Source organism: Pelobates fuscus, chromosome 5 (genome assembly GCF_036172605.1).
Source record: "Pelobates fuscus isolate aPelFus1 chromosome 5, aPelFus1.pri, whole genome shotgun sequence".
NCBI lineage: Eukaryota > Metazoa > Chordata > Amphibia > Anura > Pelobatidae > Pelobates > Pelobates fuscus.
The window spans coordinates 246,197,751-246,210,769 of record NC_086321.1 but is presented as its reverse complement, the minus strand read 5'-3'; the positions used below and the strand labels follow the sequence as shown (position 1 = coordinate 246,210,769).

Here is a 13,019-nt window from a genome sequence, read left to right as displayed (position 1 = left end):
AGAAAGTGCAGAGAATTTAATTCGCAAGCACTATATTAGACCCTGTAACTCTCCAAGACACCATAAAACCTGTACATAGGGGGTACTGTTTTACTCGGGAGACTTCGCTGAACTCAAATATTAGTGTTTAAAACTGGTAAATTGTATTACAACGATGATATTTTAAGTAAAAGTGACGTTTTTTGCATTTTTTACAAACAAACGGCACTTTTATGGACTATATTATTGTTGTAATATGTTTTACTGTTTTAAAACACTAATATTTGTGTTTAGTGAAATCTCCCGAGAATAACAGTACCCCACATGTACAGGTTTTATGGTGTTTTGGAAAGTTAGAGAGTCACATATAAGGCTTGCATTTCATTTTTTTGACATTGAAATTTGCCAGATTAGTTATGTTGCCTTTGAGACCGTATGGTAGCCCAGGAATAAGAATTACCCCCATGATGGCATACCATTTGCAAAAGTAGACAACCCAAGGTATTGCAAATGGGGTATGTCCAGTCATTTTTAGTAGCCACTTAGTCACAAACACTGGCCAAATATTAGTTTTTTTTCTTTTTTCACACAAAAACAAATATGAACGCTAACTTTGGCCAGTGTTTGTGACTAAGTGGCTACTAAAAAAAACTAAACATATCCCAAGTTCAATACCTTGGGTTGTCTACTTTTTCAAATGGTATGCCATTATGGGGGTAATTCTCATTCCTGGGCTACCACACCGTCTCAAAGGTAACATTACTAATCTGGCAAATTTCAATTTGAAAATGGAACGTTCTATATTTGACCCTGTAACTTTCCAAAACACCATAAAACCTGTTAATGGGGGGTACTGTTGTACTCGTGAGACATCGCTGATTACAAATATGTGCATGTTGTTGCCGTAAAACCTAACAGTATTATGACATTTACAGCTAAAATGTGAGGCGGAACTACAAATTTAAAAAAAAAAAAAATTCTCAGTTTTTTTTAATTTTATTCATAATAAATTGTTTCAAATACAAATATTTTATATGAAATGAAAGCCCTGTTTCTCCTGAACAAAATGATATATAATAAGTGTGGGTGCATTTAATATGAAAGAGGGGAACTACGGGTGAACAGACATATAGCGCAAATTCCAGTTTTTGTTTACGTTTTGTTTTGATCAGAACGTGTACTATTGACTCCGTCCTGAAGGGGTTAATAGCTTTGGGTGTATTCCATCAGGTCCCATTGACTTATTTGTCTTTACTTTTGACAGTTGAAATAGAACCTCTTCCTCTGTAAACTCACGTGTAATAAATTACTAATTTATCCTTTTTTTTTTTTTTTTTTTAAACTGAGGTCCCTTTCCTTCATTTTCATCTGTAAATACCGAACAAAAATATTCATTGAGGCAGTCAGCTAGACCTTTATCCTCTTCTACATACCTTCCCTATTTTGTTTTTAATCTAACTACCGTATATACTCTAGTATAAGCCGACCCGAATATAAGCCGAGGCCCCTAATTGTACCCCAAAAAACTGGGAAAACTTATTGACTCGAGTATAAGACTAGGGTGGGAAATGCAGCAGCTACTGGTAAATTTCTAAATAAAATTAGATCCTAAAATAAATTATATTAATTGAATATTTATTTGCAGTGTGTGTATGAGTGCAGTGTGTGTGTGTGTGTGTGTGTGTGTGTGTGTGAGTACATGATGCAGTGTGTGTTTGTGTATGTGTTGGTGGGCATTTTGATTATTGTATTGTATTTTATTAATTATTTTAATCATTTTTTTGTTCTCTCATTATTTATTTTATTTATTATTTAAATTTAAAGTATTTAACAACAGTATCATCTTAGAACACACGGAGTGACCCATTGATTTTACAGCCTCAGTCTGTTCACTGCTCTAGCAAGCGTTGTTAGTTAGACACAGTACTAGCGATCTAGTCCTATGAGGATTTTAGTCCTACTATAAAATCTTAGTCACCAGAGTAATCCTCCTGCTTTTCCTTTTGTTTGTTGTTAATTATAGGGGTTACCCCCATTTAGGAGGATTTTTCTTATTGGCTACCTCCTTTCTACTTTCTTCCTTCTCTCTCTCATTTTTCTGTCTTTTTCACTGACACATTTCAAAGGTTCCTCTATTCTCACATAGGCAGTTCAGTGGGGGGAAGAGAGGGGCTGGCAGGGAGCACTTACCTCTCCTGCAGCTCCTGTCAGCTCCCTTCTCCTCCGCACCGGTCTGTGCAGCTCCTCTGTCAGCTCACACTGTAAGTCTCGCGAGAGCCGCACTATGACCCTGCGGCTCTCGCGAGACATACACTGGGAGCTGACCGAGGTGCTGAACGGACCGGCGCGGAGGAGAAGGGAGCTGACAGGAGCTGCAGGAGAGGTAAGTAAACACTCTGCAGCCCCCTGTCTGTATTATGGCAATGTGAATTGCCATAATACAGCCAATTGACTCGAGTATAAGCCGAGTTGGGGTTTTTCAGCACAAAAAATGTGCTGAAAAACTCTGCTTATACTCGAGTATATACGGTAATCCTTGTTTTTTACGTTTTGTCCCCCTTTTTTACTGACTGTGCTATTTTCTCTTGTGTGAGATTTGGAAGCTCTTATATCTTGCTTAGCCTCTTTCTGCCTAATCTTATAGATCAGTCTTCCTCACTCTGTTTTTTTTTTTTTTTTTTTATAATTACTAAATGCTAACTTTTTGTTTTTTTACTATTTTGGCCACATCTGTCAATGTCAATCAGCAGTGGCCAAGGCCAGTAGGGTATTGTCATGTATGAAAAAGGGCATTCATTCTAGGGACGAGAATATAATTTTGCCTCTTTATAAATCACTGGTAAGACCACACATTGAATATGCTGTGCAATTTTGGGCACCTGTTCTAAAGAAGGATATTATGGCACTAGAAAAAGTGCAGAGGCGGGCTAAAAAATTAATAAAAGTAATGGAACATATCAGCTATGAAGAAAGGTTAACAAATTTAAACCTATTTAGTTTAGAAAAACGTCGCCTGAGAGGGGATATGATAACATTATACAAATATATTCGAGGCCAATACAAACCATTGTGTGGAAATCTATTCACAAACCAGACTTTACATAGGACACGAGGTCATGCGTTTAGACTAGAAGAAAGAAGATTTCGTCTAAGGCAAAGCGAAGGTTTTTTTACTGTAAGAACAATCACGATGTGGAATTCTCTGCCTGAAGAAGTGGTTTTATCAGTCCATACAGATGTTCAAACAGCTACTATATGCATACTTGCAAAAACAGAATATTCAAGGATATAATCTTTCAATGTAGGGTAATAACTGCTTGATCCAAGGATAAATCTGACTGCCATTCTGGGGTCAAGAAGGAATTTTTTTCCTAGCTTGTTGCAAAATTGGAAGTGCTTCAAACTGGGTTTTTTGCCTTCTTTTGGATCAACAGCAAAAAACATATGTGAGGAAGGCTGAACTTGATGGACGCAAGTCTCTTTTCAGCTATGTAACTACTATGTAACTATCTGCGGAATACCACAGTGGTTTCTTGAATTTTTTGCTTTTACTGACGAGCCTAATGCAATTTTCTAGTGCAACTTTTAAATCATCTCATTTCTCTTGGACTACATATCTTGTATTAAAACTTTTCAAATTATGGCCTTCGATTTCTATTTTTGGATACAATTTTCAAAAGATTTTTTCTCAAAATATCAATATATTAAAAAAAATTAAAAAAAATTATAGGAAATAATTTGAAAAGCATATCCAAAAAAATACCCCCCCCCCCCCCCCTGTTCCCCTCAAGTCCTATTCTAATATAAAAGTGTTAAAACCTGGAGATCCCATTTTTCACTTGCCAGGGCTGAATTTTCACCCGCCCATGGCCTGTGGATGAGTGGTAATATATATATTTATATTATGTATTCTATATGAATGGCATACACACACACAAATATGCTCTCCATACATGGGGCATGAAATGCAAGTGCAAGAGTAAATACCTGGAAGAATAATTAATATAGCTTTTTGTCACCCAATGTCTTAATTCTGTGAAATGCTATTCGGTTGATGTTTATTTGTAAGTAAATATGTATAACTGACACAAAAAAGGTAAGAGATGAAATAGACACAAATTTACCCTCTTGAAGGTTGTTTTGTAGATGGTTGACAACAGCGGCTAAAATAGTGGAAAGACTCATGACTTGTGCACACTGCACAAGTCCTAGAGTAAACAGCTCATTCCAACAGGCACGGACAAGGCTTGTATTGCAATCCTGTCTGGATAGAGATGGAAGTGTGTTATTACAGAGTACCAACAAGAGATCCATGCTCAAAGCAGAAAAACAGATTTAGGTGTCAGAATCGGGTTAATACCGTGTCAACACTCCATGATTCTTTAACCCCTTAAGGACACATGACATGTATGACATGTCATGATTCCCTTTTATTCCAGAAGTTTGGTCCTTAAGGGGTTAAATGGACACTATAGTAAAAAAAAAAAAACAATGTACACTTAATGAAGCAGCTTTGGGGTATAGATCATTCCCCTGCTGTCTCACTGCTCAATCCTCTGCTATTTAGGAGTTAAATCCCTTTGTTTATGAACCCTAGTTACACCTCCCTGCATGTGACTTGCAGAGCCTTCCTAAACACTTCCTGTAAAGAGTCATCTAATGTTTACACTTTATTTCTTATTCTGTTTAACTTAGAATTTCTTATTTCCTGCTCTGCTAATAGCTTCCTAACCCCTGCAGGAGCCTCCTGTATCTGACTAAAGTTCAATTTACAGAGCAGGAGATTAAAAAAAAAAAAAAAAAACCTTACGAACTTAGCTTATTCTTTTTAGAATAAAGATCTAGAAGAGGACAGTCCATACGTTTTATTAATTGATGAAAAAGCTAAATGGTAAACAACCAAATTAAAGAAAAACTTTAACACCAAGGTACTAAACGAATTGGAAAACATGAATTTATTTGATACACCCCATGCAAAGTGAAAGCCAATTGAAAAACCTCCCCAACACGAAGTCCTAAGTTTTGTAATGTACTCAAACGCATTTTTTTTGCGTAATTTTTCCAAATAAAAAAATAATTTTAAAAGTGCCAAGGCTAAACAACTTTGTTAAGACTATACAGGAGTGTTGTATATCGGTGTGCTGTTAAAACACAAAACAAAAACTACACGTAGCATTACAGCAAGCACATTCAACAACTTATGACAATCCGTTTGAAGAAATGACTTGGTACCAACAAATCCTTAAGATTTTTGCCCCTTTTCGCTGTTATTGAGACACGTTGGGGGATCACATCTTTTAGATGTCGATCTTGTGTAAGTAATGGCCAGAATCTTGCCAAGATCTTTTTGGCTGTGTCCTACCCTGCGTCAAAGTTCGCCACACACCTGATTATTTTAGGGGGGCAAATTATGATTTCATCATCACAGCACTTTTTATTTTGACACTGTTTGGGTGTGTATTTAGGGTAAGAGGAGTTGAAGCCTGTTTGGAGCGTAGTTTAGGGAGAGTGTTGGCCTGCTTTTATTAGATGGCTCTTATTCACCTAGGATATATCTGACCGCACTAGCCAGCGTGTGTTACTATGTAGCATAGAGTATCAGCTGCTCTAGTTAGTATCCTTACGTGTAGCCATACTGGGGCTGGAGGGTATCTTTATCAGATTTTGCAATACATTTATATATTTTTAAAGTAACAGGTTACTCAGACCTATATCTTATTAGTGTATCCTGGACTTTGTGTCCAAGGATCACTTTATCCTCTTTCTGTAATGCTATACAATAGGCAAGGCTATTTCAGTTTCTATAGTTAGAATTTTCATAGATGGATTTGACGGGCCTATGTCTCATTTTATGGTATTATAGCAGTGTGACTGTTCAAATAACCCTGCAAAGGGCTTTCATTTGATAAAGCAGACACCCCAGGGTATCTTATATGGTGTATAAATCACATTTGGTTTTCACCAATTTGTCAATGTTTGTGGTGAGGGGGGATAAATGCATATGTACATAAATGTTGCATTTTTGCTGAGTATTTATTACACTTGATATGTACCACTGTCTAAAAAAACCAAATTATGCTCATTTACATATTCTGAGTAAAACAATATGCCCAATGTATGACCTAAACATTATTTTGTGAATTTAGTGCTGTAAAAGTGACGTGACAAGTTCAGGTTTTAAAGTGAATTTTCATGGAGGGTTTTGATGCGTCCGTCTCACACTTTGGAGCACTTGAGCAGGCTACATATTCCAACTACCCCATAAAGGCATACCATTTCTTAGAGACATCCCAGGTTATTTCAAAAAGCATATTTTGAACCTTAGCGTGGGATAATTTTTCTGCCAGCTTGTACCAAGTGTAGTGGTAATAAGATTTTTTTTTTCTGCTTTTTTGACACAAAGTGAGTTTGCACAGTATATTTTGCAAACCTCATGTGTGCTACGATGTATGTAATATTTCATATGTTGCTCAGCTAGGTTAGGCTGAGTACAGCAATACTGCGTATGTACCTTTGCCAAGTATATGTGGATGTTGAAGGGGCACATTGGAGACGTAACCATTCAGGTTTTTTTTTTCTTCTAACTTTCTAGTTTTACGCTGTTCCATGTTCCATTTTGGAGTAGTTTAGCTGGCTGGTTTGTCAAACTTCCCCACAAACACATACTATATATTAAAGAATACACCCCGGGGTAATTCAAAAGGCATATTTTGAAATTTTGCTTGGGATTATTTTTTCGCTAGTATGTTCCAGGTGTAGTGGTATGAATATTTTTTAATGTACTTTTTTTACTTTTTAAAACTTTTTTAACTTATTAAATTTTAACTTTAACTTTTTACACTTTTTAAAAAATGTATAAACTTTATTTTACCGTTAACCCCTAACTAGCAGTAAGCAGCACTAACATTAAATTCCCCACTTTCCCATAACACTCACCCAGCCCAGCTTGCAAAATAGATCATTTTAAAATATTAAAATTAATTAAATTGAACCCTTGAGGGTTAAAAAAAAAAAAAAAATTAATCCTCAGGGGTTAAAAAAAAAAAAAACAAACAAATGTAAAAAATCACTGTAGGCAGTGATCAACTGGCGGGTAAAGGGTTAATTTTTATTTGGACTGGATAAAGGGGGGTGGGATTTATTTTTTAAAGCATTACAACTTTTTTATACTTTTTAAAGCTTTTTTTTTTTTTTAACTTAAATTCCCCAATTGCCCACTAACTTAACTTCCACCCACCCCAGCTAGCTAAATATATAATTTTAAAACATTTAATTAATAAAATAAATGTATCCCCTGAGGGTAAAAAAGAAAAAAAAAGTAATGGAAGGGGTCAATTTTGTTAACTGATCAGTCTCCCTGCACTTCACACTGGGCACAGAAGAGCAGGGAGGCAAATCGTGAGTCCCTGCAGCACATTTGCTCGCTCTGACAGCCTGTCAGAGCGATCACTGCTGCAGGGACAGCGCAATTGGGTGCTCCCGGTCTGCCTTGAATGCCAAGGCAGACTGGATGAGCGTTAACCCTGCAATCGCGACCATCTGGGGTTAATGTTTTAGTAAATGACGGACATTTTCCATCAAGGGTCCTTAACGCAAGGACAAGCTTGACAGAAAATTTCCGTCTTTGGTCGGGAAGGGGTTAATCACCGACCACCCCTGACTGCTAACCACAATTTTATTTTCGTATAACTGAGCACACATGTTCAAACAATTGTCGGCTATTTCGTCTCCCGAACGCAGCAGCGGTACATGGTCGTCAACAGCGTGAAACTGTTTTTGGATATGCGACCCCGCAAACATTTGGGAAACTTGTACCGCTGCCCATCCAACTTCCCAAACAGAACAGCGTTCGGAAGGCACGTACTACCAAACAGGGGGAGCATTCACTCCCTAACATTTAGGAGATAGATTCATCGGTGTTGGTGCGAGAACCCCCGCAAGATGACCGATCGTTGTTTTGTTTTATCTGGAACTGTTACGTTATCCCCTCGTGGCCGACTGCTCAAAAATTTATTCAAATGGTGGTTACGAACCAATGAAGGGATCTGAGAGATATTTCGGCAAAGTGTGCGCTCAGATCCAAGCTATTCAATGATATGACTTTCGTGGGGTTCAGAAGTTAAAGTATATTTTTGGGGTGATTTTAGAATATTGTACATTTTTCTGTACCTGGGAGATAAATGAGTTATAGCTTTCTCTCATGCAATTATCTCTCATGCACAGAGCATCCTGGGATAAAAAGCCCTGTATATGAAAATAAATCTTACTTTAACTGTTGTCCAGTTAATTTTATTGGGAGATTTTGAATTCCTGGCTATATGCAGTTGAACTGCCATCACCAGATTTAAGAAGTCTTTTGTCTCCAGATGATTCAAACCATTGAAGGGCATATGGAGAAGGATTCTAATTGGGGTGAAATAAAAATTCCGGCTTAGCCAGTTTGAGAAGAATTCCTCCACTATATGCCAGATTGATCATAAGAGGAGAACCCCACCGTATACGCGTCGGATTCCCCCTCATTGTATTACACCTCCAGCATGTATTTGTGCTATTTGAGTACATGGCAATGCTAACAGGAACTAAGTGCAACCTATTCATTAACTTGCAGATGTTTGTAGAGTATGTAGAGTGTAGGCACATAGTGTGGGGTGGGATAGGCGTGTAGGGCACATAGTGTGAGGTGGCAGAGCGTGTGGGGGGTGTTAAAAATACTTTTTTTTTTTTTTTTCATGGTCCAGTGTCCTGGCTCCCTGGTGGTCTGTCTCTCCAGTCTGCAGTTCCCGCCGGGTGTGAGCTGCAGACTGTGCTGTATCTAGCCAGTTTCAGAAGTCAGAGCGTTGCTGTGGTAACCCGCAGCAACACTCTGATTGATTGGTCAAAGATCGCGAGATACAGTGCAGTCTGCTGCTTATACCCAGCGGAGCTGCAGACTGTGCTGGTTTTCTCCATGGGTAGACAAGAGGGGCCCGGCACACAGGGCAAGACACAGTGCCCCTTATGATGTCGGGTCCTCGGTCGTGGACAGAGGACCCAGCCAGTCACTCTGCTGCTACCCGAAGCAGGGCTAAAAGCAAAAAAATAACTATCTGCTCGGTGCCCAGAACTGCATGTCCCAGGCGTTGGGCGATAGGAATTGCACATCCCTGACTTGTAATGTAGTTCAGGTTCAAACAGTTGATCGTTCTATATGTTGGTTTCAATGAATGATTCCATTCTGTTTGCAGGATGGAGCAATGTAGCTCTTGTTCCCATTTTCTAATTGCCAAGAGGGTATGGTCAAGCATTAGCATCTTCAACAACAGACGGAAATTGGTTATTTTATTTTGTAATTCAGCTGCTGTGACATAGTATTCAGCAATCAAATGGGTCCATCATTCTCTGTTTTGTCCAAATATTTACCAAGGATACCTTTCACTCTCAAATATTTAAGTCTTGTTCTAATTTAGCCTATATTCTGTCTCTAGGGTTGTTAATGTCTTTAGTTCACTGCCTTCCATTAGGTCTCTTATATAGGTTATCCCCTTTTTAACTCGCCCTGATAAATCCAAATTATCTGATAAGAAATTAATTGAAGGCAGACTTGATAGGATTTTACTTTGCCATCCCAGGTTTTTTCTAGTTTTGCAATTTCCTAGAATTTGTAGTAAAACGAAACTTCCATTAGGTCTCACTAAGTTCTTATTATCTGATGGTTCCCAAAATAGCCAGACCAGGCTTTATAAATTCTTTTTGCTTCCCTTTCATAGGTGTATCAAGGGGAGTCGGCTTCATCCGCTTTGACAAAAGGATTGAGGCAGAGGAAGCAATCAAAGGTCTGAATGGGCAGAAGCCTCCTGGAGCAACAGAACCCATCACTGTTAAGTTTGCAAATAACCCAAGCCAAAAAGTGAATCACACAATTCTTTCTCAACTGTATCAGTCCCCAAACAGACGATACCCAGGACCACTTGCTCAGCAGGCTCAACGTTTTAGGTTCGTTTAAGATATTTTCCCCTTTATACTGTTTTCTAATTTGAATGTTTGTTTTTTAAATCCCATAATTTGCCAACCATTTTTATTTTAAATTTATCAGGCGGATTGACATTTTAATAACGTTACATCCATAGCCCTCACGAAAAACATTTACAGTTTTACAGATACTTAGGATCTTTGCATTTCTTCTGGATTGTCCAACAAGGTTTTCATGTGTAGGCTTTGAAGGTCTTGTCTGTACTTTAAGAACTTGGATTATTTTCTTTATAGGCAGATCCAATTCTTATATGTGCACATTTTGGACCATTTAACATGGATTTAGTAGAATAAGACCTAGTTGCATACATTGCACAGTGTGTGCGAGAACAGTCGTATGCTTTGATCTGTGTGAGTTCAGCAAGGGGTGAGAGGGCACAATTGCTACCTGGCAATCATTCTTCATGTTTATTTTTAAATGACCAACCTTAGTCATTTGAGGCAATGCCTGCTTTGTGACATTAACCGTGCCACTTATTTAATGCTGCCACAATAGTCAGTCATTTGTATTTTATTTTTTAATGTTCTTGTGTATGTAAATGCTTCTTGAGGCAGTGAGGTTATTTAGGCAGGTGACACCTACTTCGTTCACACCTTGCATGGCTCATGTGTCTTTGTGAAACACTACATTTACCTGCTGCAATCCTATTAAAAAGACACACATAAAACACTTGTATTAAAGGACCTCTATAGTCAACCAGACCATATCATCTCAATGCTGTTTTCCTAATACTATAGTGTCCCTCCCCCAGACTACTGAGAATCCTTTTTACAGCTTGTATTCTATTTTCCTTTAAATTGTCAATTTTTTATATCTATTTAAATTGTGTATGTCCGCATTGTTTAAGAGGAGTAACACATACAGTGAGAGAAAGTATTTGATCTTGAACTTTTGCCCACTGACAAAGAAATGATCAGTCTAGAACAGCGGTTCCCAAAGTGTGGGTGGGTCGCGCTGACCCACACATCCAGGGCCGCCGGGCAGTCAGGCATGCAGACTGACACCAGGAGGGAGCCTGGCGGTTTGCCCTGTATGCCGCCGGGCTCCCTCCAGTCAGTCTGCCAGCAGCTCCGCCGGGTGCAGAGCTGCAGACCGTGTGATAGGAGTCTCGTGAGCTCCCAGAGCGTTACCATGGCAACACTTTGGGAGCTCGCGGGACTTTTATTACACTGTCTGCAGCTCAGCACCTGGCGGAGCTGCAGACCGGAGTGTTAACCCACCGGACCACCAGGGAGACACTGGACCACCAGGGATGTTTAAAGAAGGTAGGGCACAGAGCCCAAACAATGCCCCCCCACCCCAATGTAACCCCTTCTCTGTCTACCCCCCACCCACTGTAACCCCTTCGCTGCCTGCCCTCCTCCCCCCCAATGTAACCCCTTCTCTGTCTGCCCCCCTGTAACCCCTTCTCTGCCTGCTCCCCTCCCCCCCAATGTAACCCCTTCTTTTTCTGCCCTGCCCCCCCCCCCACTGTAACCCCTTCTCTGTCTGCCCCCCTCCCCCCAATGTAACCCCTTCTCTGCCTGCCCCCTCCCCCCACTGTAACCCCTTCTCTGCCTGCCCTCCCCCCAATGTAACCCCTTCTCTGTCTGCCCCCCTGTAACCCCTTCTCTGCCCTCCCCCCACTGTAACCCCTTCTCTGCCTGCCCTCCCCCCCACTGTAACCCCTTCTCTGCCTGCCCTCCTCCCCCCCCACTGTAACCCCTTCTCTGTCTGACCCCCTCCCCCCCAATGTAACCCCTTCTCTGCCTGCCCCCCTCCCCCCACTGTAACCCCTTCTCTGCCTGCCCCCCTCCCCCCACTGTAACCCCTTCTCTGCCTGCCCTCCTCCCCCACTGTAACCCCATCTCTGCCTGCCCTCCTCCCCCACTGTAACCCCATCTCTGCCTGCCCTCCTCCCCCACTGTAACCCGTTCTCTGCCTGCCCCCTCCCCCCACTGTAACTCCTTCTCTGCCTGCCCTCCCTCCACTGTAACCCCTTCTCTGCCTGCCCTCCCTCCACTGTAACCCCTTCTCTGCCTGCCCTCCTCCTCCCCACTGTAACCCCTTCTCTGCCTGCCCCCCTCCCCCCGTAACCCCTTCTCTGCCTGCCCTCCTCCCCCCCACTGTAACCCCTTCTCTGTCTGACCCCCCCATGTAACCCCTTCTCTTTCTGCCCCCCTCCCCCTGTAACCCCTTCTCTGCCTGCCTTCCTCCCCCCACTGTAACCCATACTCTGCCTGCCCTCCTCCCCCCCACTATAACCCTTTCTCTGTCTGACCCCCTCCCCCCCAATGTAACCCCTTCTCTGCCTGCCCTCCTCCCCCAATGTAACCCCTTCTCTGCCTGCCCTCCTCCCCCCACTGTAACCCATTCTCTGCCTGCCCCCCTCCCCCCACTGTAACCCCTTCTCTGCCTGCCCTCCTCCCCCCACTGTAACCCCTTCTCTGTCTGACCCCCTCCCCCCCATGTAACCCCTTCTCTTTCTGCCCTCCTCCCCCCCACTGTAACCCCTTCTCTGTCTGACCCCCTCCCCCCCAATGTAACCCCTTCTCTGCCTGCCCTCCTCCCCCCCACTGTAACCCCTTCTCTGCCTGCCCCCCTCCCCCCACTATAACCCCTTCTCTGCCTGCCCACACTGTAACCCCTTCTATCCCTGCCCCCCTCCCCCACTGTAACCCCTCCTCTGCCTACCCCCCACTGTAACCCCTTCTCTCCCTGCCCCTCTCCCCACACTGTAACCTTTTCTCCCCCTGCCCCCCCACTGTAACCCTTTCTCCCCCTGCCCCCCCCACACTGTAACCCTTTCTCCCCCTGCCCCCCCCACACTGTAACCCTTTCTCCCCCTGCCTGCCCACTGTAACCCTTTCTCCCCCTGCCCACCCACTGTAACCCTTTCTCACACTGCCCCCCACACTGTTACCAGTACACACACTCCCTCCCACACTGTCACCCTCACCTCCTGTCTCTGCGTGTCCTTTTGTGTCAGTGTGTGTGTATTTGTGTGTCTGTGTGTATCTGTGTACATGAGTGTCTGTGTATCTGTGTGTGG

The 13,019-nt window shown here is 41.9% G+C and overlaps 1 protein-coding gene across 8 annotated transcripts in view; it reads left to right on the top strand.

Annotated features, from left to right (window-relative positions):
• Window positions 1–13,019, top strand: part of ELAVL2 (ELAV like RNA binding protein 2) — a 174,794-nt gene that overhangs the window by 149,763 nt on the left and 12,012 nt on the right. For all 8 annotated transcript variants that reach the window (XM_063455189.1, XM_063455187.1, XM_063455191.1 and 5 more), the window contains one exon: window positions 9,726–9,951. In XM_063455189.1, the coding sequence (XP_063311259.1) occupies window positions 9,726–9,951 (226 nt within the window). The remainder of the gene's footprint in view (window positions 1–9,725; window positions 9,952–13,019) is intronic.